Source organism: Zea mays, chromosome 8, assembly GCF_902167145.1.
Source record: "Zea mays cultivar B73 chromosome 8, Zm-B73-REFERENCE-NAM-5.0, whole genome shotgun sequence".
Classification (NCBI taxonomy): Eukaryota; Viridiplantae; Streptophyta; class Magnoliopsida; order Poales; family Poaceae; genus Zea; species Zea mays.
The window spans coordinates 159,677,882-159,701,469 of NC_050103.1; the positions used below are offsets into that span (position 1 = coordinate 159,677,882).

The 23,588-nt window shown below is 42.1% G+C and overlaps 3 protein-coding genes across 10 annotated transcripts; 1 reads left to right on the forward strand and 2 right to left on the reverse strand.

Moving 5' to 3' along the window:
- The first annotated feature begins 882 nt into the window (after window positions 1–882).
- LOC100285164 (uncharacterized) lies at window positions 883–2,583 on the forward strand. The gene is made up of 5 exons (NM_001372180.1): window positions 883–1,536; window positions 1,666–1,790; window positions 1,887–2,053; window positions 2,172–2,256; window positions 2,328–2,583. The coding sequence occupies exons 1-5, from the start codon at window positions 931–933 to the stop codon at window positions 2,485–2,487; spliced, it is 1,143 nt and encodes a 380-aa protein (NP_001359109.1). The 5' UTR covers window positions 883–930; the 3' UTR covers window positions 2,488–2,583.
- Window positions 2,584–2,598: 15 nt separating this feature from the next.
- LOC542641 (40S ribosomal protein S24) lies at window positions 2,599–4,648 on the reverse strand. The gene is made up of 5 exons (NM_001112165.2): window positions 4,432–4,648; window positions 4,284–4,325; window positions 4,019–4,189; window positions 3,179–3,265; window positions 2,599–3,089 (listed from the first exon to the last, which is right to left on the reverse strand). Exons 1-5 carry the CDS (start codon window positions 4,513–4,515, stop codon window positions 3,060–3,062), a joined length of 414 nt encoding a protein of 137 aa, NP_001105635.2. The 5' UTR covers window positions 4,516–4,648; the 3' UTR covers window positions 2,599–3,059.
- A 1,333-nt stretch (window positions 4,649–5,981) lies between these two features.
- LOC103636240 (SUPPRESSOR OF ABI3-5) lies at window positions 5,982–23,025 on the reverse strand. Of its 8 annotated transcripts, none has more exons than XM_035961874.1 (16): window positions 22,616–23,023; window positions 18,889–19,021; window positions 18,653–18,693; window positions 17,684–18,428; window positions 17,529–17,600; window positions 17,347–17,439; window positions 17,189–17,268; window positions 15,573–15,723; window positions 15,013–15,097; window positions 14,848–14,939; window positions 14,706–14,774; window positions 14,452–14,622; window positions 11,902–12,076; window positions 10,874–11,785; window positions 10,369–10,559; window positions 5,982–6,361 (listed from the first exon to the last, which is right to left on the reverse strand). In XM_035961874.1, exons 2-16 carry the CDS (start codon window positions 18,934–18,936, stop codon window positions 6,182–6,184), a joined length of 3,105 nt encoding a protein of 1,034 aa, XP_035817767.1. In that variant the 5' UTR covers window positions 18,937–19,021; window positions 22,616–23,023; the 3' UTR covers window positions 5,982–6,181. The 8 variants fall into 8 exon arrangements, with proteins under 8 accessions (XP_035817767.1, XP_035817766.1, XP_023156613.1 ...); XM_008658600.3 differs by having other exon boundaries at window positions 6,000–6,361; window positions 15,573–15,726; window positions 22,616–23,025; XM_035961873.1 differs by having other exon boundaries at window positions 15,573–15,726; window positions 17,684–18,693; window positions 22,616–22,901.
- Between the last annotated feature and the right edge of the window lie 563 nt (window positions 23,026–23,588).

Genomic DNA, 23,588 nt, shown 5'->3' on the forward strand with positions numbered 1-23,588 from the left:
AATAGGAAATCTGAAACGGTCTATACATCTCATCGTTTACCGTACCATTTTTGGAACCCATTATCCTGATTCCTACCATTTATTATATATCTCGATAAATCCAAAAATGGCCGGAAAATCCACTAATGAAAAATTACCGGATTTTTCCAACCGTTTTCATTCTCTTGCGAGGCAAGCCGGCACAGTTAGTATAGTGCTATTGACAGGGACTGAGAAACCAAACGCCACATTAGATTCTCGGGCCCCTCATTTCCTTTTCTATTTTATTTTATTCCTGTTTTTCGTGTTAGGGTACTGGCTCACTTTTTTTCCCTTACATGTATTGCTCTTCCTTTACGAAATATACGTTCACTTATTCGGTTTGGCTATTCCATCAGCATAATACAGTGTTTCACAATCACAGTGCTGCTTTCTGATGCTGCATATGGCTGCTTTATGTGCCTCTTGCATCTGTGTGATCTGCTTCGTTACCAAAGGTGACAGTTGCTGCTAACTCAGTGAGTCGGTTCTGTCGCTCTGGACTGTAAACTAGCTTGCACAACTGTTAGTTCTGTTTCAGATGAACTGTTGGCCAGCCACCATCTTAACCCTACCCTCGATTACTACATCTACATCAACCAAATGTTTGGACGGCAACGGCTGTTATTCCATTCATCCATTACCATTCTTTGGCTTTGGGGATGTGAAGCGAATGTATTAGCCGAGAAGGATGGAATAAAGGCGCTCGCCGCAAAAGTAACGAGAAAGCAATGACCGCCCTCATGGAATTATTCGAATTTTCCAGTCCGATAGGATACATACATAAACATGTTTCTGGCAGAACGTCCTTGAGACCATCTTCGTAGTCTGCCTAACACTTACATTGTCATCAGTCATCGCGGCCTCAGCTATCTGAATCACTTGTCCCGCTCGGTACGTAGTAGTAGTAGCATGGGCTGCTGTGGCGCCGCCATGTCCGCCAGGCCGCGGGGCATCCACGAGGAGACGCTGCTGCGCGTCCCGGGCGCGTCCGTGCACCTCCTGGCCGGCTCATCCGACGGCCCGGTCGAGCTCGCGCGCGGGGACCTCGCCGTCGTCAGGCTGACCAAGGACGACGTGGCCGTGGCCACCGCGGTGCGCGTCGGCAGGGACCTGGGCTGGCCGCTGGCGCGGGACGAGCCCGTCGTCAGGCTCGACCCACTGCACTACCTCTTCACGCTGCCGGCGGCGGACAAGGACGGGACGTTCCTCAACTACGGCGTCTCCTTCAACGCCGGCGCCGGCGCCGACGCCTCCGCGCTGGCGTCGCTCGACGGCTTGCTTCGCTCCAACGCCTGCTTCTCCGCGCCTTCCTCCGGGGCGGTGGTCCCGCCGTCCAAGGGCTCCAGCAGGGCGCGGCCGCAGCCGGGGCCGGTTGTTGCGTCGGGGGACGGGTACTGGAACGAGTTCGCGCCGAGGGTGGAAGGCTACAACGGCGTGCTGGCCAAGGCCATCGCCGCGGGCACCGGCCAGCTCGTGAAGGGCATCTTCATGTGCAGCGAGGCCTACGCCAGCCAGGTGCTTCTGTTTCTGTACGCTGCCCAGTGCCCCTCCCGTGCTCTGTGGCAAGTGACAAGTCCATCCAGTGGAGAATAGCTTTGCTGTGCGTCATGTCTCACGTCCCGGACCATTGTTGGTTGCTTGCAGGTTCAGAGAGGAGCCGATCTGTTTCGCCCACAGGCTGCCGGCAGCGCACGGAGCAGATTCGGCGACGCCGCTGGTGGCGCCAACAGGAACACCAAGCCTGGAGCAGTCAACAAGAGTCTCAAGAGGTAACTCAAGAACCTATGCATGCTTTCTTTTGTCCTGCATCTACTGTCTATGCTCATGTTAATAGCAAGCTTTGCTGATTGCGTTGATCAATTCAGGGTCAGGAAGCTGTCGGAGATGACCGAGAAGATGAGCCAGTCGCTGCTCGACACGGTCATCTCGGTGACCGGGTCCATGGCGGCGCCGCTGATCCGCTCCAAGCAAGGGCGAGCATTCCTCGCCACCGTGCCCGGCGAGGTCATCCTGGCATCTCTTGACGCCATCAGTGAGTGCCCTGCTGCTGCTGCCGCCAACCGCTTTTGAAAGCATAATGTTCGGTGTGGAAGAATGTATGAGATGTCCAAAACTATGTGGATCACTCCTTGCCTTTCCGTCCGTGACAGACAAAGTAATGGATGCGGTAGAGAACGCCGAGAAGAAGTCACTCGCTGCAACTTCGAATGTCGTCGCTGGTGCAGTGTCCAGGAGGTAAGAACACTCGAATGTCGGTTAAAAAAAACGAAATTTGGGTAGAAGATTGTTTCATGCGGCCGATTCAGGTACGGCGAGAACGCAGGAGAGGCAACCCAAGACGCGTTCGCGACGGCCGGCCACGCCGTGGGGACGGCGTGGAACCTCTTCAAGATCCGGAAGGCCGTCACGCCATCGTCCTCCATGCCCGGGAACATGGTCAAGAGCGCCATCAAGAACAGGAACTGACGTCGGCACCAGACAGTTGCTCATTGTGCTCCTCTTGATGATCATATACCCAGAATGATCGGACAGTAATTCAATGCGCTCCTCTTACTCTGGATGATAATGTACCCATAATGGCGTGTAACTATCGTGTGTGCACCATCGACATTAACAAATACTTGTTCCAACAACTGATAACATCATGCCATTAAGGCATTCACAAATGTAAGAAAAATAGACTAGCCTTGAAAACAAAGGTCCAAACAACTACCGAACTGCAACCCAAAACTAGTTCATGAGCAATCACTGTTCACTGGCGCAAATGCAGCACGATCAAAGCTGATATGGATCAGAGGTGAGCAAATGACAACTGCATGACAAAATGGATTGGCTTGCAAATGACACAACTGCATGACAAAATAGCCTTCTCATCTCACAACATGCTACAGCCAATCCGGGTAGGTTCACATCCAGGAATTACAAAACTTCACTTACTGCTGAGTGCGGAACAAAACCTAACACGACCATAATTATGACATTGCAACTAGACGACCACCCAGAGTTCAGGACAGTAATACAGAAATATAAATGACTGTTTACTTCTTCTTGGCGTCACCAGCCTTGGTCTGTAAAAGACGTAAAGCATGTATTACACACGTGGCACAGTAAGTAATATAAACTTCACAAGAGGACTGCATGTCAGTAGATAGCTCACCTTCTTGACACCACGGATCTTCTTGGCCCTGTTCTTCCGCTCTTTCATTTGCTTGCGGGACTTCTCAACCTTAGTAGCAAGACCATTCTGGCAATACAAACACAAAAATTCAAGCAGATGAATAGCCTCAGTAGCGGCAGTATAGTGAGCATCCATCAGGTTCACGTCAATCAGAACTTACAAACCAATCATGACATGTCCTTCCAGTAAAGTAATGATGCATTAGTACTAATAAGATCGGCAAAGGAAAAGAGCTGCCAACGAGGACGTATATCACGACCAGTTCTTGTTCAATGTTGAAACTATATTGCATCATGATATATAGACAAGTATCTGGAGTTGACCTATTGTGACGTAAATGTAAATATTATAATGACAAGATTGTGTAGTGAAAACTGTTTCTCAGCTTACAACAAGAATGGAAGGCACGCTACAGCAAAAACTGTAATTTCAGCATAGAGATTGCATGTCCATCGGTTTCTACTACCATGATCTCAATCGCAGGTACCATTTACAAACAATTAGCGTCACACGCATATCAATGTGAAACCATTTACAGAGAAGCAGTGCTAGCCACATCCAATCTCTAGTTTCACAGGTGCAATGATGCTCCTTGCTCCCACAAAAAAACGAAGTGACAGAACAAAAGAGTTTACCATTTACCAAGACATTAGCAACAGCGACACATATGATGCCAGCGGTACTTAATCAGTAATCAGGCATTTTACTGTCCAACTATCAAACTTATATAATCAAGCGTTTATAACATCGTATATATAATCAAGCGTTTATAACATCATAGCTACAGGTAACGAAAGCAAGGGCCAGGCGACAACATACCCTGATGAGGCGGTATTTGGGCTCGAACTTCTTGGCAGACTCGAGGTTATCGTAGATGAGGCCGAAGCCAGTGGACTTGCCTCCACCGAAGTGGGTGCGGAACTTGAAGACGAAGATGGTGTTGGGGTCCTTCACCTCGTACATCTTGGCAAGCCTCTCCTTCAACTCCGCCTACACAAAGAGAACAAGCAGAACAACCCTGAGATCCAGGCCAGAAGCTCCCGCCATATGAGCCGCGCACACAGTACCGGGGCCGATATCTCACCTTGGAGACGTTGGCGCGGCCGGGGTGGATAACCTCAAGCACCTGCAAGAATGAGGGAGGAGAGGCAGAGATTTAGTGAGAGATGGGGACGAGACGGGGAGCACCGATGGAATGATTGGAAGGTGTTGGTCTGATGGACGTCACTTACAAATTGTTTGCGGGCCAGCAGGCGGTTGGTCATGAACTTGCGAGTGCGGAGGGTGACCGCCGAGGTGGCCTTGGAGTCCGCCATGGTTGAGCTAGCCGCACCGCCGTCGGAGGAGAAATGGAGGCTGTGGCTGCGCGAGACGGCTAGAGGAACGAGGGTTAAGGGGCTGGGTGGCGGCACGGAAAACCCTAGGGGTGGGCGAAGCGGTTGTTTATATAGTGGGCTTGGAGATGCCGTTGGTGATGTTTCTAGGTGAAGTACGATGGGCCGTCTTCAAACGGGCCGCCTTATGGTCTGGTCATTAGTGCTTTGGATGGCCTCGGCTGAGTCGATCGAATCTACTTGCATCACAAAAGAGTAAAACAATCATGAAAAATGGCAGAGTGAGCAATTTGGAGTTTTCGAACAAGTTCAATAATATAGCCAACAATAGACTTTATAATATTTCCATGTCAGATATAGCCAACTAAAACTATAGTCTTACAATAACACTAGTTGTACATTTAATACTTGATATCTCTTTCGTTCACAATCAATCTTGGAGTTCGTTACCAGCTTGCTTTGAAAACTAACTAGCATATAACACGTGTTAACGCTACGATCACGCAGAGGGGAAGGGAGGGGTCAGCGGCGACGATGACGCAAGGGGAGATGTGGACGTCGACGGTGACGAGTGAGGGAGAGGGGCAGTGGGACGCAAAGGAAGGGAGAGGCTAGGAGTGCGGGGTCACTAGGGAGAGGGAGGGATGAGAGGTGATCTAAATAACATTGCTCATTAAATTTGAGTAGGAGAGATAGGATTATCTAGCGATCTGAATCGTTGGTTTTGATGGCATGTTAAGTCTGGGTGAAATTTGTTTGTTGGATTTAGTGAAGGGTATGAGTATAGGGGTGATTTGGTTAGGTGAGTTTTGTAAAGTTAAAACTGATAAATTATAGTGATGAATTATAGTGTTATAGATAATTATCTTTAAATATTAGGTACACAAAAATCATATAGGTCCAATCAATCATCATTAATGTTACCTAACTTAAATTGACGACAAAACATATGTTAATCATAATAATTTAGTGTTATCATTGATTAATAATCTAGTGTTATCATTAATCATTAAAACTATATACTTTTTGCCATTAAGTGTTTGACTACATTTGCGAAAGACGTTAGACTAATTTTGGTTCAGAATATCTAAGACTCCTGGTGGAATATTTTTTGCATGCATTGAATGCATTGGTAGAATAGTTTGGTCGCTTGGAAAGTCCAATATATTTTCTCAATCCCTCAAAATCACCGCTCAATCGACTACTGAGGGCTAATTTGACAACTTTTTTAAGGGATTTTCATTTCCGGGAAATTAGTTTATTTTTCTTTAAAAAATAGAAAATTCACGAAAAAATAGAGTTGCCAAGTTTGTAAAATCATCAATCTCTAACACCGTTTAAAAAACAACCTGTGCCACGATAAGATGTAGAGGCAGTACCGCCACATCATGTGTGGCAAAGCAACTGATCGGGCACATTCGTCGTGCAAATGAAAACCCCAACACACATGAAAAAAAAAGCATCCAGGTCTCGAACTACATAGTAATAATAAGATAAACACGGTGCCCCTTTGAGGATAATAAATCACAATTCAGTGGCTAGGTTTGTGAAGAAAAAAAACACAAGCAAAACAGTGCACAGATTGTAAAAAAAAAAGTATACGGACGACAAAATACGACAACCGAATATACAAAAAAAAAAGGTCTAGCTAGGACATCTCCTTGAATCTTGCCATGGCCTTCTTCTGGATGATGGTTTTGTAGCTGTCTCCGGCTTTGGCCTCCAGGATTGGATCAGCCTTCCGCTGCTGACTTCCTAGTCCAGCCCTGACGTCCACGGATTTTGCCTGGACTGGTTCCTTGATACCGCTGCCATCCTTTCCGAGACCCTGGATATTTGCGTAATAGTTGCAAGAAACAAAAACAATACAAATGCACACTCACATTAGAAGGAATACAATACAATATTTTTTGCACTTTCCACAATGCATGAAATATGGGCACACTGATTTCCCCTGGATGGAATCACTTCTCGTGTCCAACAAACTATTTATTCCACGCTAGACATCTTATCCACAACAACGAAGCTTTTTATCGCAAGTTGGATAGTTTAGAGTTCAAACCCAACAGAAAACCACAAGATTTAGACACGTGGATATCTTGTTTTACATGCACTCTTGTTCAAACTAATTTTTGTGCTATATTCTGTCCATTCAAGTCTCCTTTTATTGTATCGTCCCATATCAATTTCAGTCTTCTCCTGTCCCACTTTTCATTGCTATCACACCTTAGAATCCAAAATGCATTGGTGCCTCTAGAGGACTTCATTGGATATATCCAAACCATCTCGACCTCTTTTCTTCAATTGGCACTACCCTTACCATACCACATATATCATCGTTCCAAACTCATTACTTTCTTATACGGCCACAAACCCAACGCAACGCACACATTTCCGCAACACTTGTCTATTAAACATGTCTTTTTTTAGGCCAACATTCTGCATCATACAACATAGCAGGTATAATCATCGTCCTATAAAATTTGCCTTTTAGCTTCTGTGGTACCCTCTTGTCATTTAAAACACCACATGCTTGAAGCCACTTCATCCACACAGGTTTGATTCATGGCTAACATCTTAATCGATATCCACGTCGCTTTATAGCATTGGTCCTAAATACTTAAAGATATCTTTCATGGGCACTACTTGGCCTCCAAACATCTTGCTCATGTGTAGTAGTGCCAAATTCATATCTCATATATTCAGTTTTAGTTCTAAAGAGTCTAAAACCTTTGGGCTCTAGAGTCTCCCGTGACAACTCTAATTTCCTATTTTTCTGCCCGGCTTTTGTCATCTAGCACTACATAAAAAAACATACACTAAGGCATCTCCCCTTATATGCCCCTTGTAACACATCACTAATGCAACAAGGGCTCAAAGTTGATCCTTGATGTAGTCCTATTCTAACCGAAAAGTCATCCGTGTCTCCATCATCACAACATTGTTGTATATGTCCTTAATGAGTCCAACATACTTCATTAAAGGTGCGCTGGGTTCAGTTGTCTGCTTTGAGAAAAATTGCTTATGATGTCTGCTGAGAGTTGTTTGTTGTGAAAAAGCTAAAAGTCGTTTGGTTCAAACTGATGTGAGAATGTAGACTTCATATGATCTATTGCAAGACTGTTTATATGCAAATTGACCGTGGTGCAACATGCAACATTATTCGTGATGATTGACATAATTTTCACCATTATAGTTAGAGATGCAAGCGGATATTGGTTCATATGTTAATTTTTTGTTTTTGCTTCGATTGTGAATAAAGAATCTGCTAATCTGTTGTGTAAATCCGTATTCTTGTTTTTAGCATTGAACTTGTTAAGATTCATAAAAAGAAAACGTCAAATTTTGTCATATATCTTCTCAAATGATATATATATAAAATTTGAATATGGATTCAAATGTTTTTTCATGTTTTTCGTTGTGGGAAGCAAATAATGCACAAAAAATATGCGACATTTTTTCTTGTTTTTATAATGTGTTTAACAACATAACTAAATATTAGCGCCAAATCCTATACGTATCTATTTCAAAATATTAAATTTATCCTAATAATTCAGATGTCTACTTCAACCCCTATTATAACATTTCATACATATAAATAACTACAAAATAACTTAAAAACAACTAAATAACTAAACAGCGTCTTCCTGGAGAGGGGGTCGCGCATACGGAAGCCGCCAAGGCTACTGTAGAGGACAGTGATATGGTACTGGGATGGTGGGAGGGCATGCGGCCGAACCCTAGCTTTTCTCTGGGTTTTGTTTGGTCCCTACTCGATGTGTGTTGAAAAATTAAAGTGTATAAGTTGATTGACTACCTTCTCCTAATAGATTAAACTTTTGAGTTGAACTGGTTACTGCATCCACTCTAACATAGTATCGGAATCAGAGGTTTCAAGTTCAAAACCTACAGAAGTTTGTGCCTCCGCCCCTTTATTTCCACGTATGCGCCTCTCTGGCTGCACGTGCGTGAAGATGTTGAAATGTATAAGTGAATTGACTACCTTCTTCTATAATAGCTTAAGCTTTTGGATTGAACAGTGTGAAGAAAACGATGAAAGAGAAAAGGTGAAAGAAAGAGAAATAACAGTCTAGTGCCCCTTAACCGATGTCAGGTGGGTAAATTCTTCGAACTTGACTTTGTTGCCACCGTTGGAAAAGCAAGAATCTGTCTCCTTCATGAGTTCAACTACGGAAAAGCAACTGCGGTGGGAAAAGCAAGGGCTGGGTGGGAGACCTATGGTCCAACTTTCTACTTTTTTAAGCAGAAACAGGTGTTAAAAGCAGAACCAAGCACACCCTAAAACATTATGTCTGACCAAACCCACCACATAACATTCCTTGGTATTTTATCGTAGGCCTTCTCCAAGTAAATTAAAACCATGGGTAGGTTGTGCTCCCTACATCACTCCATAACTTGTCTTATTGAGAAAATGGCTTCCATGGTTGACTTTTTAGACACGAAACCAAATTGGTTTCACAGAGATTGTTGTTATTCCCTTGAGATGATGCTCGATAACTCTCTCATAGCTTCGTAGTATGGCTCATAAACTTAATTCCCGATACCTAATACAACTTTGAATATCTCCCTTAAATATTTCTCCACTTGTCAGACATCTTGTTTGACCAAAAGATATGGTTAAACAACTTGGTTAACTATAGTATAGCTATGTCCCCAAGGCATATCCATGTCTCAGATATCATTAGGGTCCATCATCTTACCCCCTTCATCCATTTCAATGCCTCTCTACCCTTGGATTCTTGGATACTACGCACAAAGTGCTTATTGGTGTCATCGAAAGAGTAGTAAAGGTTACATCCCCATTGTCCCCATTAAATACTTTGTTAAAATACCCTCACCATCTACATATGACCTCATACTCCATGAAAAGGTACTCTGTTTTGTCCTTAATACACTCAACTTGGTTGAAGTCCCTTGTCTTCCTCTCATGAACCCTAACAATCCCAATATATGTCCTCTCCTTTCACCCTCCTTCCTTCACGTTTGATAAAAATCCTCGTACGCCCTACCCTTTGCCACGAGTCTTTTTTACTACCTTATACTTCTCTATGTTGTCCACTCCTGTCATGGTACAAACGTCTATAGCATGCTTTCTTCTCCTTAATAGGTCCCTTTAGACTTCCTCATTCCACCACCAAAAAACTTTAGCTTCGCCTCCACTCCCTTTGGTTGCTCACTTGCTCCACGCACCTTTAAAGCCACCTTCCGAATGCAGGTTGCCATCTTCTCCCAATTATTGTTTGTCTTCTTCCGAGTGCCCTCTTTGATGACCCTTTCCTTGAAGGCTTCTGTCGTCTTTCCTTTCAGTTTCCACCACTTTGTTCTCAAAGCGATGTTTCCCTACAGGCACGCACCTAAAAACTAGACATCTTCTCACTTAGGCTAAAAACTAGGCATCTTCTCACTCAGACTAAGTATGTCAGTGACTTCTGATTCCTACATTGTAGAGTCTAGACACAAAGGAAGCACATGGACTCAGAATCAAGTCAAGACACAGAGGTATACTTCATTAATTATTTCTGTAAAGAGATCAACAAGACAAGCTTAAGATTTGCTAACATACTAATAGCGTACCAAGCTCCAAAGTACTCCGGTTAAAACCAGAGAGCTGCATTAAAATAAATTTGATACAACTGCCTTATTACAAATAGGCATATTTACCTTTTTCTCATAAAAAACTTACATAAATTAGATTGCAAAGTCAGATGCAATTGCATTAGCAAGAGAAATAAAGAAGAGGCATAAACACTCATGGAAAATGCTATCAAGCCTGAGAGCATCTCAAACTGAGAAATATGTGGGACATGAACTTACCAGTCCCTCTTGCCAACCCATGTTGCGTAGAATACGGTTACCCACATTGCTTTCGTCGATTGCGCTATCAGCGGTAATAACTTCATAGTTTTCGTTGTTGCCAATTTCACCATTAGAACGTTCACCCACGCCAGGAGGAAATGGCATCGACCCTATCTCACTTGGACCCTTTCGGGACGGATAGTGACCAGCTTGACAACAGGTAATTTCCAGAAAATCAATAAAAAGCTTACAAACAAAACAAAAAATAAGATTCCTGAACTGTATGTTGGTCAAGGACATATTCCTATGGTAACAAAAAGACTCCCAGAAATACCAAGTCAGCCTTATACCAACACTAATACTGACAATGATGCTTCAGCAAAATGATAATGATGAGAATAACAAAAAAAATCTGAACGGACAGTATGTTGCTGTTACTAACACATCGTGCTGAAGGAATGACAATGGGAAAATGACAACAATTGTACGCGATAAAGAAAAACTTAAGAAAGTGTATTCTTACTTGAATCCAATCCAACAGCATCAGTGCGAAGAGATGATCCATACAGATTCCGTCTTTCTGCAGCTCGATCCCTGTACTGGGATTGCCCTGGTGCCTCAGAAAACCGACGTTTACCACTCCCAGAAACTCCCGATGAAGTATTAGAGACTAAGGCAGACACATCAGTTTTGTAGGGTGCAGGAGTTACAAGTTCCACAGGACTTGTCATTAACCCATTTGATCTTGTGATTATAGTGGTGCGGGAATCAGTGCTCCCGGCATCAGATAATGCATGAAACGTAGTATCCGACTTGATCACTCCTCTAGTAGAACCTCTTATGACACCCATAACTGTAGTACCTAAGCTGTTACTGACAGGTCTAGGCTTTACATCAGAATCCAACATTTGGGTCGATGCAATTCCTTGGCGAACAGAATTATCCATAGCATTTTCAAATTCAAAATTTGGCTTGCTTTTCGAAGAGAAACCAGTTCCACTATGTGAATGATTAAATCTATCATCAGAATTTGGTGGTTCTTTGTCATCAATGACAATCCGTGCGGCCTGCCCTTCTTGATTCCTTTGCTTCCACATGGCTAGGACATTGTTCATCTTCTTCTTATTAGCTATGAGACTACTTTTTGAGGCCAACTTAATCTCTTTTGCCTTCTCCTTTTCTCTCTTTTCTGCAGCCAGGGCTGCATTTGCAGCAGCTTGAACAGCATCAGGGAGTGATGTTTTCTTGTTTTGTTTAATTGTGGCAGCAGGCGCAGAGATCACAACCTTTTTCCCACAAATACTATCTGAGATCATGTTTTCACTGGACGTCTCCCCGGCTGCCTTAGTATTGCTCTGGTCAGTACAAGGGACATACTGTTGAGTCTGTTGATCGTACGAATACCAAACTCCAGAGTTGCTGTCATAGTAAAGGCCTACAACACAAGATTACATACTAAAACATAAATGGGAAAAGATCTGTACCGTAACATTACCAACAACATCAGTAGTGGTTTTAACAAAATTTTGATGTGGTAGATCATAAACTTACCAGTTGTTCCGTCATAATAGAATCCAGATGCAGAATCATAGTAGTAACCAGATTTTTCATCCCAAACAAATCCCGACTGTGCTGTGCCACTGCCATCGTCTTTTTGAGATTCAAAGTTACTGTTCTGTTTGTCATCAGGATTGTACTCTTTTGGAGCCCAACCTATGGCATCATACTGGTCCAACAGGCAACGGTATTAAACCAATGAGCAACATGTCTACAAGATGCCTAAACTTCGTGCTTAGTTAACATGAGAATGTGATGATCAAACCCCTGTCCTTTTTTGTTTTGCTTATTTGACAACAGCAGCAGCAGCAAAGCATTTTAATCCCAAGCAAGGTGGTATACGCTAGAATTGAAACCCAACAAAAAAACACAAGTCAAAGTTCACATGGATAGCTATAGTCTATGCACTCCTATTTAAGGCTAAATCTTTGGGTATATTCAATCATTTTTCTTTTACTTCATTTTCCCATGTCAACTTCAGTCTTCTCCCGCCTCTCTTTCCAATCCATTGCTATCACAACTTAGGATTCCACTATGCACCGATGCCTCCGGACTCAACCAGTGTTGGAGAAGCTTTTCGTCATTTTGTGCTACCCCTAGCCTATCACATATATCATTGTTCCAGACTCGATCCCTTCTTGTATGGACACAAATCCAACGCAACATACGCATTTCTACAATACTTATCTGTTGAACATGTCATCTTTTTGTAAGCTAACATTTTGCACCATACAATGATACAACATAGCAGGTCTGATCGTCGTCCTATAAAACTTGCCTTTTAGCTTCTATGATACACTCTTGTCACATTGAACGTTGCATGCTTGACACGACTTCATCCACCCTGCTTTGATTCTATGGCCAACATCTTCATCAATATCCGCGTCTCTGTAGCATTGATCCTAAATACTAAAAGGTATCCTTCCTGAGTACTACTTGACCTTCCAAACTAACATCTCTTTCTAGTAGTGCCAAAATCACATATCATATATTCGGTTTTAGTTCTACCGAATCTACAACCTTCGGACTCTAGAGTCTCCTGCCATAACTCTTGCCCGACTTTCAACTAGCACTACATCGTTCGCAAAAAAAACATACACCAAGAGATATCCCCTTGTATGTCCCTTGTGATCTCATCCATCACCAAGGCAAAAAAAAGGCAACAACTTAAAGCTGACTAAGCTGACCCTCGATGCAGTCCTAATGTCCTATTCTTAATCAGGAAGTCATCCGTGTCTCCATCACTTGTTCGAACACTAGTCACATAGTTGTACACGTTTTTAATGATTCCAACGTACTTGGTTGGAACATTATGTTTGTCCAAAGCCCACAACACAACGTTCAATGGTATTTTGTCATAAGCCTTCTCTAAGTCAATGAAAACCATGTGTAGGTCCTTTTCTGCTTCCTATATTGATCCATCACTTGTCTTATTAAGAAAATGACTTCCATGGTTGACCTTTCGGGCATGAAACCGAAGTAGTTCATAAAGATCCTCGTTATTTCTCTCAGACGATGCTCAATAACTCTCCCCCATAGCTTCATAGTATGGCTATCAATTTAATCCCCTGGTAATTAGTATAGATTTGAACATCTCCCTTATTTTTATAGATCGGTACCAATATACTTCTCCACTCATCAGACATCTTTGATTGAAAGATATAGGCCTTGTTTGTTTGGGCTTTTTTCAGCTTCTAGCCACCAAAAGTTGTTGCGGATTGTCAAACGTCATAGCTTTTCAGCCCGCTTTTATAAAATCGCTTTAGTAAAACCATCCAAAATCAACATAAACACATAATCGATCGAGTCATCACGATAGTAAAAATCCATAACTTTCTAGATCCTGAACCCTATGGACCACTTCATCTTCCTCTGCTTGTAATCCCCACGATAGTCAGATTATTCCCACACCGAGATTCTCAGAAAAGCTGGTCAGAAAAAAAAATGAACCAAACAGGCTCATAGTTGAACAACTTGGTTAGCCATACTATTAGTTGTGTTCCCAAGGCATCTCCATGTCTTTAATTGGGATACCATAGGGCCCATCACCTTACGCCTTTCATCCTTTTCAATGCCTCTCTAACCTTAGATTCTGCTTATTTGACATTTTAGCATTTCTAAAAAAGTGGTTCAGATTTTTATGCATTTTCCATCAGTAAATAATGACTATTAAGTGCTTCTAGAAACAAATATAGTGATATTTTTCATAAGGAATATATCAGGTGCAACCATACACATTAGTGCAACTGTGCAACCAAGACAAATATAGAGGTGGGAGAACCTTTTTAAAAATAGGGTTTCAAAACAACCCTCCCACCTACCCTAGATATTTTTAAAAATGTCCTACCATCTCCATGTTTGTCTTGGTTGCACGGTTGCATAAATATATATGGTTGCACCTGATATGTTCCCTTTTTTCATATGTCCAATACTCTAATCTCCATGCTTTCAGAATTGTCAAGTCTCTAAAATTTGACAGTGCAGCTCACAAAGAACCAAATTCGGTAAATGCTTAATATTACAGTGTCAGGAACTATAACAAACCTGTTGAGCAAATGATGCAGCCTCAATGGCAGCTGCAGCAAGGCTGTTTGACTGTGAGCCCCCTGATGCAGGTCCATGTGTACTTTTAGCATATGCTACACGCAAAACCTGACCGTTTTTCTCGAGTGTAATCCCATTTGTAGCTTCCAGAGCTTTCGTAGCATCTTCCACCTGTCACAACAGGATGTTGAAAATTGTCAGGAACTATATACATAAAAAAAGGTCAACTCAATCCACCAGACAGCACTACTTACCGAATGGAAATGAACGAAGGCAAAACCTCTAGACACATGAGTAAACTTATCCCGAACAAGGCGGATGTCCTGGCGAGAAATTACATGTAATGTGTCCAGAAAAACAAGAGAAACCGAATCAAGCAATTAGTTTATTCCCCACCTTTAATGGTGCGTGCTTAGCAAATTCGTACCGAAGCATTTCCTCATCAGCATTTTCATCTAAGCCACGAACAACTAAAACATGAGTTGGACCTGCAAATGACAGCAACTAAATAAGGCAGCACAATACATAGTTCAGATAAATCCAGAATAAAACTGAACTTGCCTAGTTCAGATCCCTTTCTCCCAAAGTGTGGAGAGGAACCTGTCGCATCAGCTGGTAGAGCATCCTCAGCACGAGGTTCATTGCACTATGCAAATACAGATAAACATATGATTAGCCAGAGGAAAATCTGAAAAATAATTAGTTACCCAGCTATTAGCTTAGTACAAATGAGGCAAAGTAGAGTGGTAGTATTTTCATGCACATATAGAAAAATAGAAAATTACACAACACTGTAGCGGTGTTATTTAAGTCAAACAACCTAACAAGTAGACGAAATCCAACACAACACCCTGCCCTGCCACTATCCCACTCACCAGTTAAACTACAGGCCACGATGGTCAGGACTCAGGAAAGTGGCAGATGCGATAAGGATTAAGGAATTGTACAGAAGTTGGTCAGATGGGGTGTGTGGCACGGGGCAATGGAAATGTGATATGGAAAATAATATCCATAAGGGCTAGTTTGGGAACCCCATTTTCCCAAGGGATTTCCATTTTCCCAAGGGAAATTAGTTCATTTTCCAAGGGAAAATGGAGTTCCCAAATTAGGCCTAAAAATACCTGAAAACAGGAGGTCCTGCGGGCGAAATTCATACATCCGCATATAGAACAAATCCAGTCACAGAGTGCAGCAACAGTGCGGGGCCCATAAGTAGGCCTTGTAAGATTTTCTTGTCCAGGAGAAGACCCACCCATTACACCGGTTGGTTTACTACTGCAGTAAAGACAGTGTTAGAACTACCTGCACTGGAAGGAATTTTCATATAAACACATGAGCAAGGCTAGTAAAACAATAAAAGGAAGACAAGGCTCGCCCCACATCCAACCAACCCATGCACTAACAGAACCTTGTTGACATATAAGGATCACAACCACCTTCCCATGGTAACATAATAAAGTAGCACCACTTCTCCCCACTGGAATCTTACAGAACTGCTTAATCTTTTTATCAATGATAATTGAATTAGAGTCACGTGATCTTATGTCATCAAAATAATTACATCTCCATTCCAAATTATATTCACTCTACCTTTATCCTAAGTCAATCTTCTCTAAATCTGACCAAGTTTTTAGAAAAATGTAATAACATCTACATGTTCAAATAAATGCAATATCAAGACATAGTTCATAGAGATTCCAGTAAAATTGATGTTGTATATAACTATATATTGTGTTTTTCTATAAACTTGGTCGAAGTCAGGTAAGTTTGATTTAGGACAAAGCTCAAGTGGCCTAAAATTGAACAAAGAGGAAAGAGAAATGAGAGTATCATGTCTGGTTAGGCTATCTGCACTGCGCTACAGGAACACCCCCGGTAACGCACATGCAGGAACGCTATCAGTCAAAAAGATCGCGGCGCCATACGCTATGTGCCACGCTATGGCAGCGTTGCTACAGCGTCCCGCCAAATATGGCGCTACGGATTTCCTTCCGGTACTAGTGTTATGGATGGCAAAATCATGTATTATATAGATTATAGAAAAAATAGTAGTTAGATTAGAATGAATAGAATACGTAGTAGTTGATATAGAGGGATATGAGTGCGGAGGATTATAATATAGAGTAAGGAATCTTGATGAGTAGTCTATGAATATTTATAGAGTAAAGATATGGAGTAATCTGCACTGCGGATAGCCTTATGTGCTAGCCAACTGAGAGTGGGAGTTACTGGATTGCTAATGTTAATGGCCCCGATTGTTACCACTTACAGCAGACTCGATTATGATCAATTGATCACCATGCTGTGGGGATTTTTTCGATTCTCGATGGTGCTAGTTCAGAAAAAAAAACAGAAATAACCAAAGTGTTTGGTCTCTGGTGGGAGTCTTGCCTTTTTCACCGAGAATCAGATTATAAGCAGAAACAAACATGGCCAGTACAGCTAGCTTATAATTACCCACGCCAGTTACAGAATATACAGCCAAAACACATGAGAACTTCATAGCTTAAGACAATCCCAAGTAAGTATAGTTACATAGGATCCAAAAGAGGACAACAATTCCAAAAGCATAATACAACTCGTCAACTCCTCAATACGCTAATTTAGAAAAGCAGTGCAATCATGCACTGCATACTCATTTATTCACAAGCACGCTAACAGAGATTTCATAGGATGGAGGACATTGAATAGGATGGCAGTGAAACGTACTTATTTCTAAATAGAAAAACACATATACCTGTACTGAAAGAACACATTCCTGCCATCAATTTGGAGACCACTCTTTCCAGTAGCTTCCATCATTCTACAGGCAGCTTCCTGTGGAAAGGATACAGCTGTGTTAACAGTCCATGGAAGTTTGGATGAGTGATGTAATAACACTTGTTTGATTAGTACCACAGTGGAGAAGTCAATAAAAGCAAATCCACGAGACATGCCAGAATTCCGTTCCTTGATCACACGTACACTGCGTAGAGGGCCCCACTGAGACTACAAGAGAACAGGCGAAATGATTAAAACGAACGAGACAATAGACAATACACTTAAAACCGGTGCAAGAAGTTATGAAGAACTTGTACAAGAATCTGATATAGGTCATCATCATTAGTCTTCATAGACAGTCCCTTGACAACAACAGTGGCAGATGGGGCCTGCAAACATGAATGCAAACTCATGGTTTGTAAATTCCAAAGCCACTGCTACAAATGTATGTATGTATGCAGTATGTCAATACCACTGAATCACCATGCCTCCTATCATCCCAATCATATTCCCTTCTTCTGTCAAATCGATTATCATCATACAGGCCATCTCTTTGGTTCCGACCATGACTTCTCGCACGAGGAGATCTTGATCTAGACCATGATCTTGATCGGTCATCACGTCCATGTGATCGAGAACGGCTATGGCGCATGTATGGACTTTCCTCTCTTTCACGACTTAATCCACTTCTTTCACGTTTGCTCTCGCATGAATCGCGTCTTTTCCAGCTACTATCTCTCCTGCCTCTCTCATGGTCCGAATCATAATCATAATGACCATATTCATGATCTCTCTCATAGCTGTCATCTCTGCTTTGGTTAGAACTGTGGTACCGGTCTTCAAACTCACCATGAAACTCCGCACTTTCTCTGCTTCCAATCCTTTTGCTCCTATCAACACCAAAATCAGGGCGACTGCCAGATTCATAATAGCTGTCAGTAGCATGATAATTATCATGGAGTCTATCAACTCTGTATGAATCAAACTCATGATGTTTTCCATCATTGTGATAATCAGTATTGTGCCTTCTGTGATCTCTTGCAGTTGCATATTCCTCATCATGATTCCTTCGAGGCTGAGACCATATTCCACCAACAGATGGCGGTGGTGCATACATATTTCTATCATGTGTATCCTGACAGTATGCACCCCTCCCATATGAATCTCTAGGAAAACCTTCATCCACAGATCTCCTACCATTGTAGGATCCACCAGACCTGCAAATTAAGTTAATAGGGGAAGATATGGTAATATGACAGAACACTATATAAATATTAAATGCATGACACAAATCACAAAAGAAGAGAACTTGTTGAAGAGTTAACCCAGTACCAAATAAAAACATATATCAGCTTGCTAGAGAAAAAAAAATGACGTTTTTACAGGAATAAAGGACATGAATATCCCAGTTAACAGAACACTAAATGACCAGTTGCCTTACCTAAAATCTGGCTCATTGATTGCACCATACCCATTTGATGCCTGTAGATTCAACAGAATAAGTGGAGTCAGCAACAAATTCTACAGAACAGGCAGGTAAATCCATTCCATTTAAGCAACGGCCTCTTCTTGAACTCCTTTACAACTAAAGGCTGGATACACAGAGGCCAATCACATGGCCAAAATTCTGCTATTTCATCATCTTCAGTAGTTAGTAAAGGAAAAGACTGCAATTACACTGTTGTTCTCCCATCCATGTTGTGGAGCATAAAGCCCATGGTCCATTTCCAAAATCCAGCACTTGTGTTATCCTGCAAGGTTCTTGGTGACCTTAAACTTTTGTAGTTTTGTGTGCAGATTTTCTGTGAGCCTGTAAAGAAATACATGGCATGATAAGAGTTAAACACCTAGCCAGAAGGAACCCCAAATATGGCCACCAATAATAATTTAAGGTATGAGAGAATTGTTAATAGTTCAATTGATGACTTATGGCATGAAATTATTAGCTATATAATAATTAGGCCTGTCTGGAATGAAATGCTTTTGTTGGAAACGAACAAAATAGTGAAGAATTCCTATGAGATTACATAATTCAAAATGAGGCCATACAAAATGCTAGTGGTTTATGAATCCAGACGTATGTTAGCATCACTACAAGTCCACAACAAGAACAATCTACACATAGCAGAACTTTGAGAATGTAATATTTTTTACATGATTAATGTATAAAATAGTAACACATGACTACCTGACATAAACATATGAAAGCATATGGCTGGGCGGAGATCAAAACAGTTAGAAGAGGCCTAAATTGTTTCTGTTTCCATACCTTCCCACAGAAACGAAAATGATATTGAAGAAAGTGAGTTGTACCGCGACATGTCGATATCAGCCAGTAATCGATAATGCATAGTAAAAACGACTACACAATATACTATACATAGGAATGATAACGCAGACATGTCAACCCGTACATAGGTGATAGGATCAAATAGCACAAGACTGGAAGTGTGGGGTAAGCAAAAAAATGGCAACGATTGCCGTCAAGAATTTCCGGCACAAAATGATATATCATTAAAATGGCAAGAGATAGTATAAACCGTTATCATCTCCATATTCGTGATTTCTGTTTTTCCTACAAGCATGATAAAACCTTGAAAACGAGCCCCGTTGGTTCCCATTTTCCCAAAAATGCAATAAAACATTAAAAAAACAAGCCTTGGTAGACAATACTATCCACTTCTGCTTTCATGACGTCATCCTTAACTGGGCCAAACACAAAGGTTATAACTGATATGTCTATGGGCTTATTATTTCTTCATGCCATAGACAAGATAAGGACTAAGGGGATTCAGCCTAGTGCTAATGATCCACCGATGACTATAATGTATCTCAGGAAAAGTTGATCTGTCACAGAAGAAAATAAATCAATTTGATTGATAGTAAACATATCTTGAGACCTCAATTCAAGTTTAGTATGACCAAAAAAAGATAAATACATATAAACTGAGTAAATCCCATGATAAAGGTTGGTAGCATGCCTGAAGTAGTTAAATTGAATGTGCATATATAAAACCACAAAGTCTCAAATTCTGGCATATCGCTTCAAGTAAAATCTAAGAATATGCAAAGCTTGTAATCTAAAACACGTGGTGTAGCGATTAGCATCAACCTCGTCATTCAATAATCTAATTTGCATAAATAATGTATATATGATAACCTAAACCGTAAAAAAGCAATACCACAAATGTGGCATATAACCCTAGCTGGGAATGAAGTGTTAGAGTGAATGCACTAATCAGTTCAACCCAAAAACTTAAACTGTTAGGAGAAAGTAGGCAATCCATTTATACAGTTATACACTTCAATACTCCCACTCACGTGCAGCCAGAGATAAAGGCACAAACATGAAAATAAAGGGACGGAGACACAAATGAAGCCTCTTGCCAGGATTCGAACTCGAGACCTCTAGCTCTGATACCATGTTAGAGTGAACACACTAACCAATTCAACCCAAGCAGTGGGTTGAACTGGTTAGTGTGTCCCCTCTAACATAAAGCAGGACAACAAATCAAGGCACCACAAAAACAAATTACCAACGAATGGGCTCTGCACCCAAGGCTCAGGGTATAAAGCCCACCAACTGAGATCATTCGATCGACCTTTGAGCGTAACAGGGGCAGACCCAGCAAATGACATGTGTGTACACTGTACACATGTACAACCGATAATTTTTTGCTAAAAATAAAGTTAGGAGGCACATAACACATGTATGAACTTGCAATTACATCAGTACCAATTGCAAATATCCAAATAGCTTAGGTTAGACTTTGGGTGCTCAGTTTCCACAACACAAAGAGAATGGGGTGGGCATACAGTGGGTGCTTGTTGCCAGGGAAGGGCAACATGGGCACCTGGTAGGATAACCAAGTCGTCGCAGGTAACCGAGTGAACAGTGGTGGATTTAGGATTTTTGAATGGAGTATGCCGAACCAAAAAATTCATAAGCAAACCAGTAAAATCCATTTAGCAATTCGGTAAAGTATCATAAAAATTGTGCCACAATTCAGTACACAACTATTAAAATAGCATAATAAGTCTTAAATTATCATACAAATAGTTCAATACAGCACACTAATAGTTTGAAATATACACAATAAAAGCTTAAATGCCAAATAGAATCACATCACTACTTTTTGGGCCTACGCTTTCTAATGGCCGTGAAAGTCTTAATTATGTCAGCTTCATCCACATCATCCAAAATGTCTCTCTCAATGAACATGACAAGACAATCGTCCAAAAAAAACTACTAGTCATCTTTTTTTCTCCGCTTGGTTTTGACAAAATCAACTCCAAAAATGCCCTTTGCAACCGGCTAGGGCTGGGCATTCGGTTTTTTTCTAAACATCAGTTCGGCTTTTCGGATTTAAAAAACTTCGGTTTTCAGACATTAGAAACCAATCGGTTTTCTAGAAAATGAAAAACAAGAAGTTCGGTTTCGGTTTTTTACTTCGGCTTTTCGGTAAAAACCGAATACCAAACTTATACTCAAGACAATACATACAATAAGCTTACATGATAGATTACACATAATTTTATAAAGTAAAAATTATATAGGTATAAATATTAGAGATACATCATACATCACATACAAATAAGTGAATAACAATTTAATTGTATCACACATTTAGTTCACCTAATCGAATAGTCAAATTTGAGAATTGATAAAGTTTGGTATTCGTTTTTTTTTATATTTCGGTTCGGTATACGGTGAAAACCGATTACGATACAAAAACCGGACTTCTTAGATACAAAAACCGAAACCGAACCAAACTACCGAAAAAACCAAAAATTTGGTTCGGTTTGGTTTTCGATTTATGGTAAAAAAGGTGCCCGCCCCTACAACCGGCTGAAGCATAATAGCATCTCCAACAAGGTACCTCAAAATAGTGCCTCAAAAAATAAAATATAACATCATTTAAAGTGTTTAGGGCACTAAAACCAAACTGATCTCTAATAGTTAAGCCCTAAATCATGTATTTTAGAAAATAAATTACATTATTAGGAAAAAAGATTGAGGATGATGTAGAAAACAAGAATAGGGCATCAATCCGTGATGTAGTATATTTGGGTCACTTCATGGTCTGCTCTGTTTTTTATAAAATTTTATAAAATGTGGCATTGTTGCAGCTGTTTGTTATGAGTTAAGCCCTGTATTTCAAGATAGGGCACTGATTTAAGGCTCTGTCGGAGATGCTCTAAGTAATCAACCAATGCATCCCTAATTCCCACTGCATACATCTGCAAGCTACATCAATAGAATTATTGAACTAAATCAAAGAAAATCTAACAACAACTAGCTAACATATTATATCGCATATAAAGAAAAGTTAGAGTTAGGGGCCTGGGGAAAACTTGCTAACATGAAGATAATGGAGGGGAGAATAAAAGGGGCGCTTCTCACCAGGCGCTCGGGCCGCGTCCGTTCGGGACGCCGGTCGCCGCGGATACAGCGGTCGGGCTGGGAGCGGGGGCGCCGGGGCTGGGGTGGTGGGAGCGCTCGACAGGAGACGGGGCTGCCTACCGCCGGGGCGGGGAACGGGGACAGGGCCGCGCCGCCGCGGGGCTCCGGGGCAAGGGCGCCGCCGCCGATCCGCGTGATATTGGAGCTCGCCGGTCGCCGCTATGGCGCTATCGCTGGGCAGGCGGGCGGAGTCGCGAGTCGCGACCGTAAGTGAAACATCCAGGGTGCGGGAGGGGAGAATTTTGCAAACATGACACTGTCTACGGCGGGCTTCAAACTTTTGGCACCGCCGTCGTGGCAATTGAACGGGTGGCACTGAAATCTCCCTCCAATTGTAAATTTGGCATCGCGCGCGCTTAATGGTGTTTAGTCCTCGTGCAGTGCCCGTGCTGTCCTCGCGCCGTTAGAAACTTGCCACCGTCTTCCTCTTCTACCGTCGCCCGTGAAGGTCCCGTATTCCATTCTCTCTGTGCCCTGGCCGTCGTCTTCCTCGCCCCAACTCTGCTCGCCCTAGCCGTCGTGTTCCTCGAGCTGCTGTCTTTGTCTCCGCGCACTGGGCCCTGTCCTTCTCCGGATCTCGCCCTTCCCTGCGTCGCCGGTTCCTGCGCCAGTGGTCCATTGCGCTGAGGCCCATTCCATTGCGCGGTTGAAGTCCCCCAACGCTGCCGGCTCTGGTAAGAAATTCATTTGCTTCGTTCCTTTCCATTGGGCGGTTCCATTTAGCGTAGTAAACAGTACTACAGGTTACCAGCCAGTGAGCACCATTTTATGTGCAGTGTACTATGAATAATACTCCCAACAAAGAGGTAGTTCCCACCATGGACGAAACCACTGCATACACTGTCCAAGAAGACGAGTGGACATTGACTTGTATTGGGACACAACCTACAGTGGTCAGTAGTTTTAATTTATT

Excerpts from the sequence above, each read along its gene's own strand:
- LOC100285164 (NM_001372180.1), top strand. The coding sequence starts at position 931 with ATGGGCTGCTGTGGCGCCGCCATGTCCGCCAGGCCGCGGGGCATCCAC. Across the intron at positions 1,791-1,886 it reads GTCAACAAGAGTCTCAAGAG|GGTCAGGAAGCTGTCGGAGA; the intron begins GTAACTCAAGAA and ends TGATCAATTCAG. Across the intron at positions 2,054-2,171 it reads GGCATCTCTTGACGCCATCA|ACAAAGTAATGGATGCGGTA; the intron begins GTGAGTGCCCTG and ends CGTCCGTGACAG.
- LOC542641 (NM_001112165.2), bottom strand. The coding sequence starts at position 4,515 with ATGGCGGACTCCAAGGCCACCTCGGCGGTCACCCTCCGCACTCGCAAG. Across the intron at positions 3,266-4,018 it reads CCAAATACCGCCTCATCAGG|AATGGTCTTGCTACTAAGGT; the intron begins GTATGTTGTCGC and ends TTGTATTGCCAG. Across the intron at positions 3,090-3,178 it reads AGATCCGTGGTGTCAAGAAG|ACCAAGGCTGGTGACGCCAA; the intron begins GTGAGCTATCTA and ends CGTCTTTTACAG.
- LOC103636240 (XM_035961873.1), bottom strand. The coding sequence starts at position 18,556 with ATGTTTTTATTTGGTACTGGGTTAACTCTTCAACAAGTTCTCTTCTTT. Across the intron at positions 15,098-15,572 it reads GCAGGACCTCCTGTTTTCAG|TGCAATGAACCTCGTGCTGA; the intron begins GTATTTTTAGGC and ends GTATTTGCATAG. Across the intron at positions 6,362-10,368 it reads TGGGTTGGCAAGAGGGACTG|GGTCTCGGAAAGGATGGCAG; the intron begins GTAAGTTCATGT and ends GCAAATATCCAG.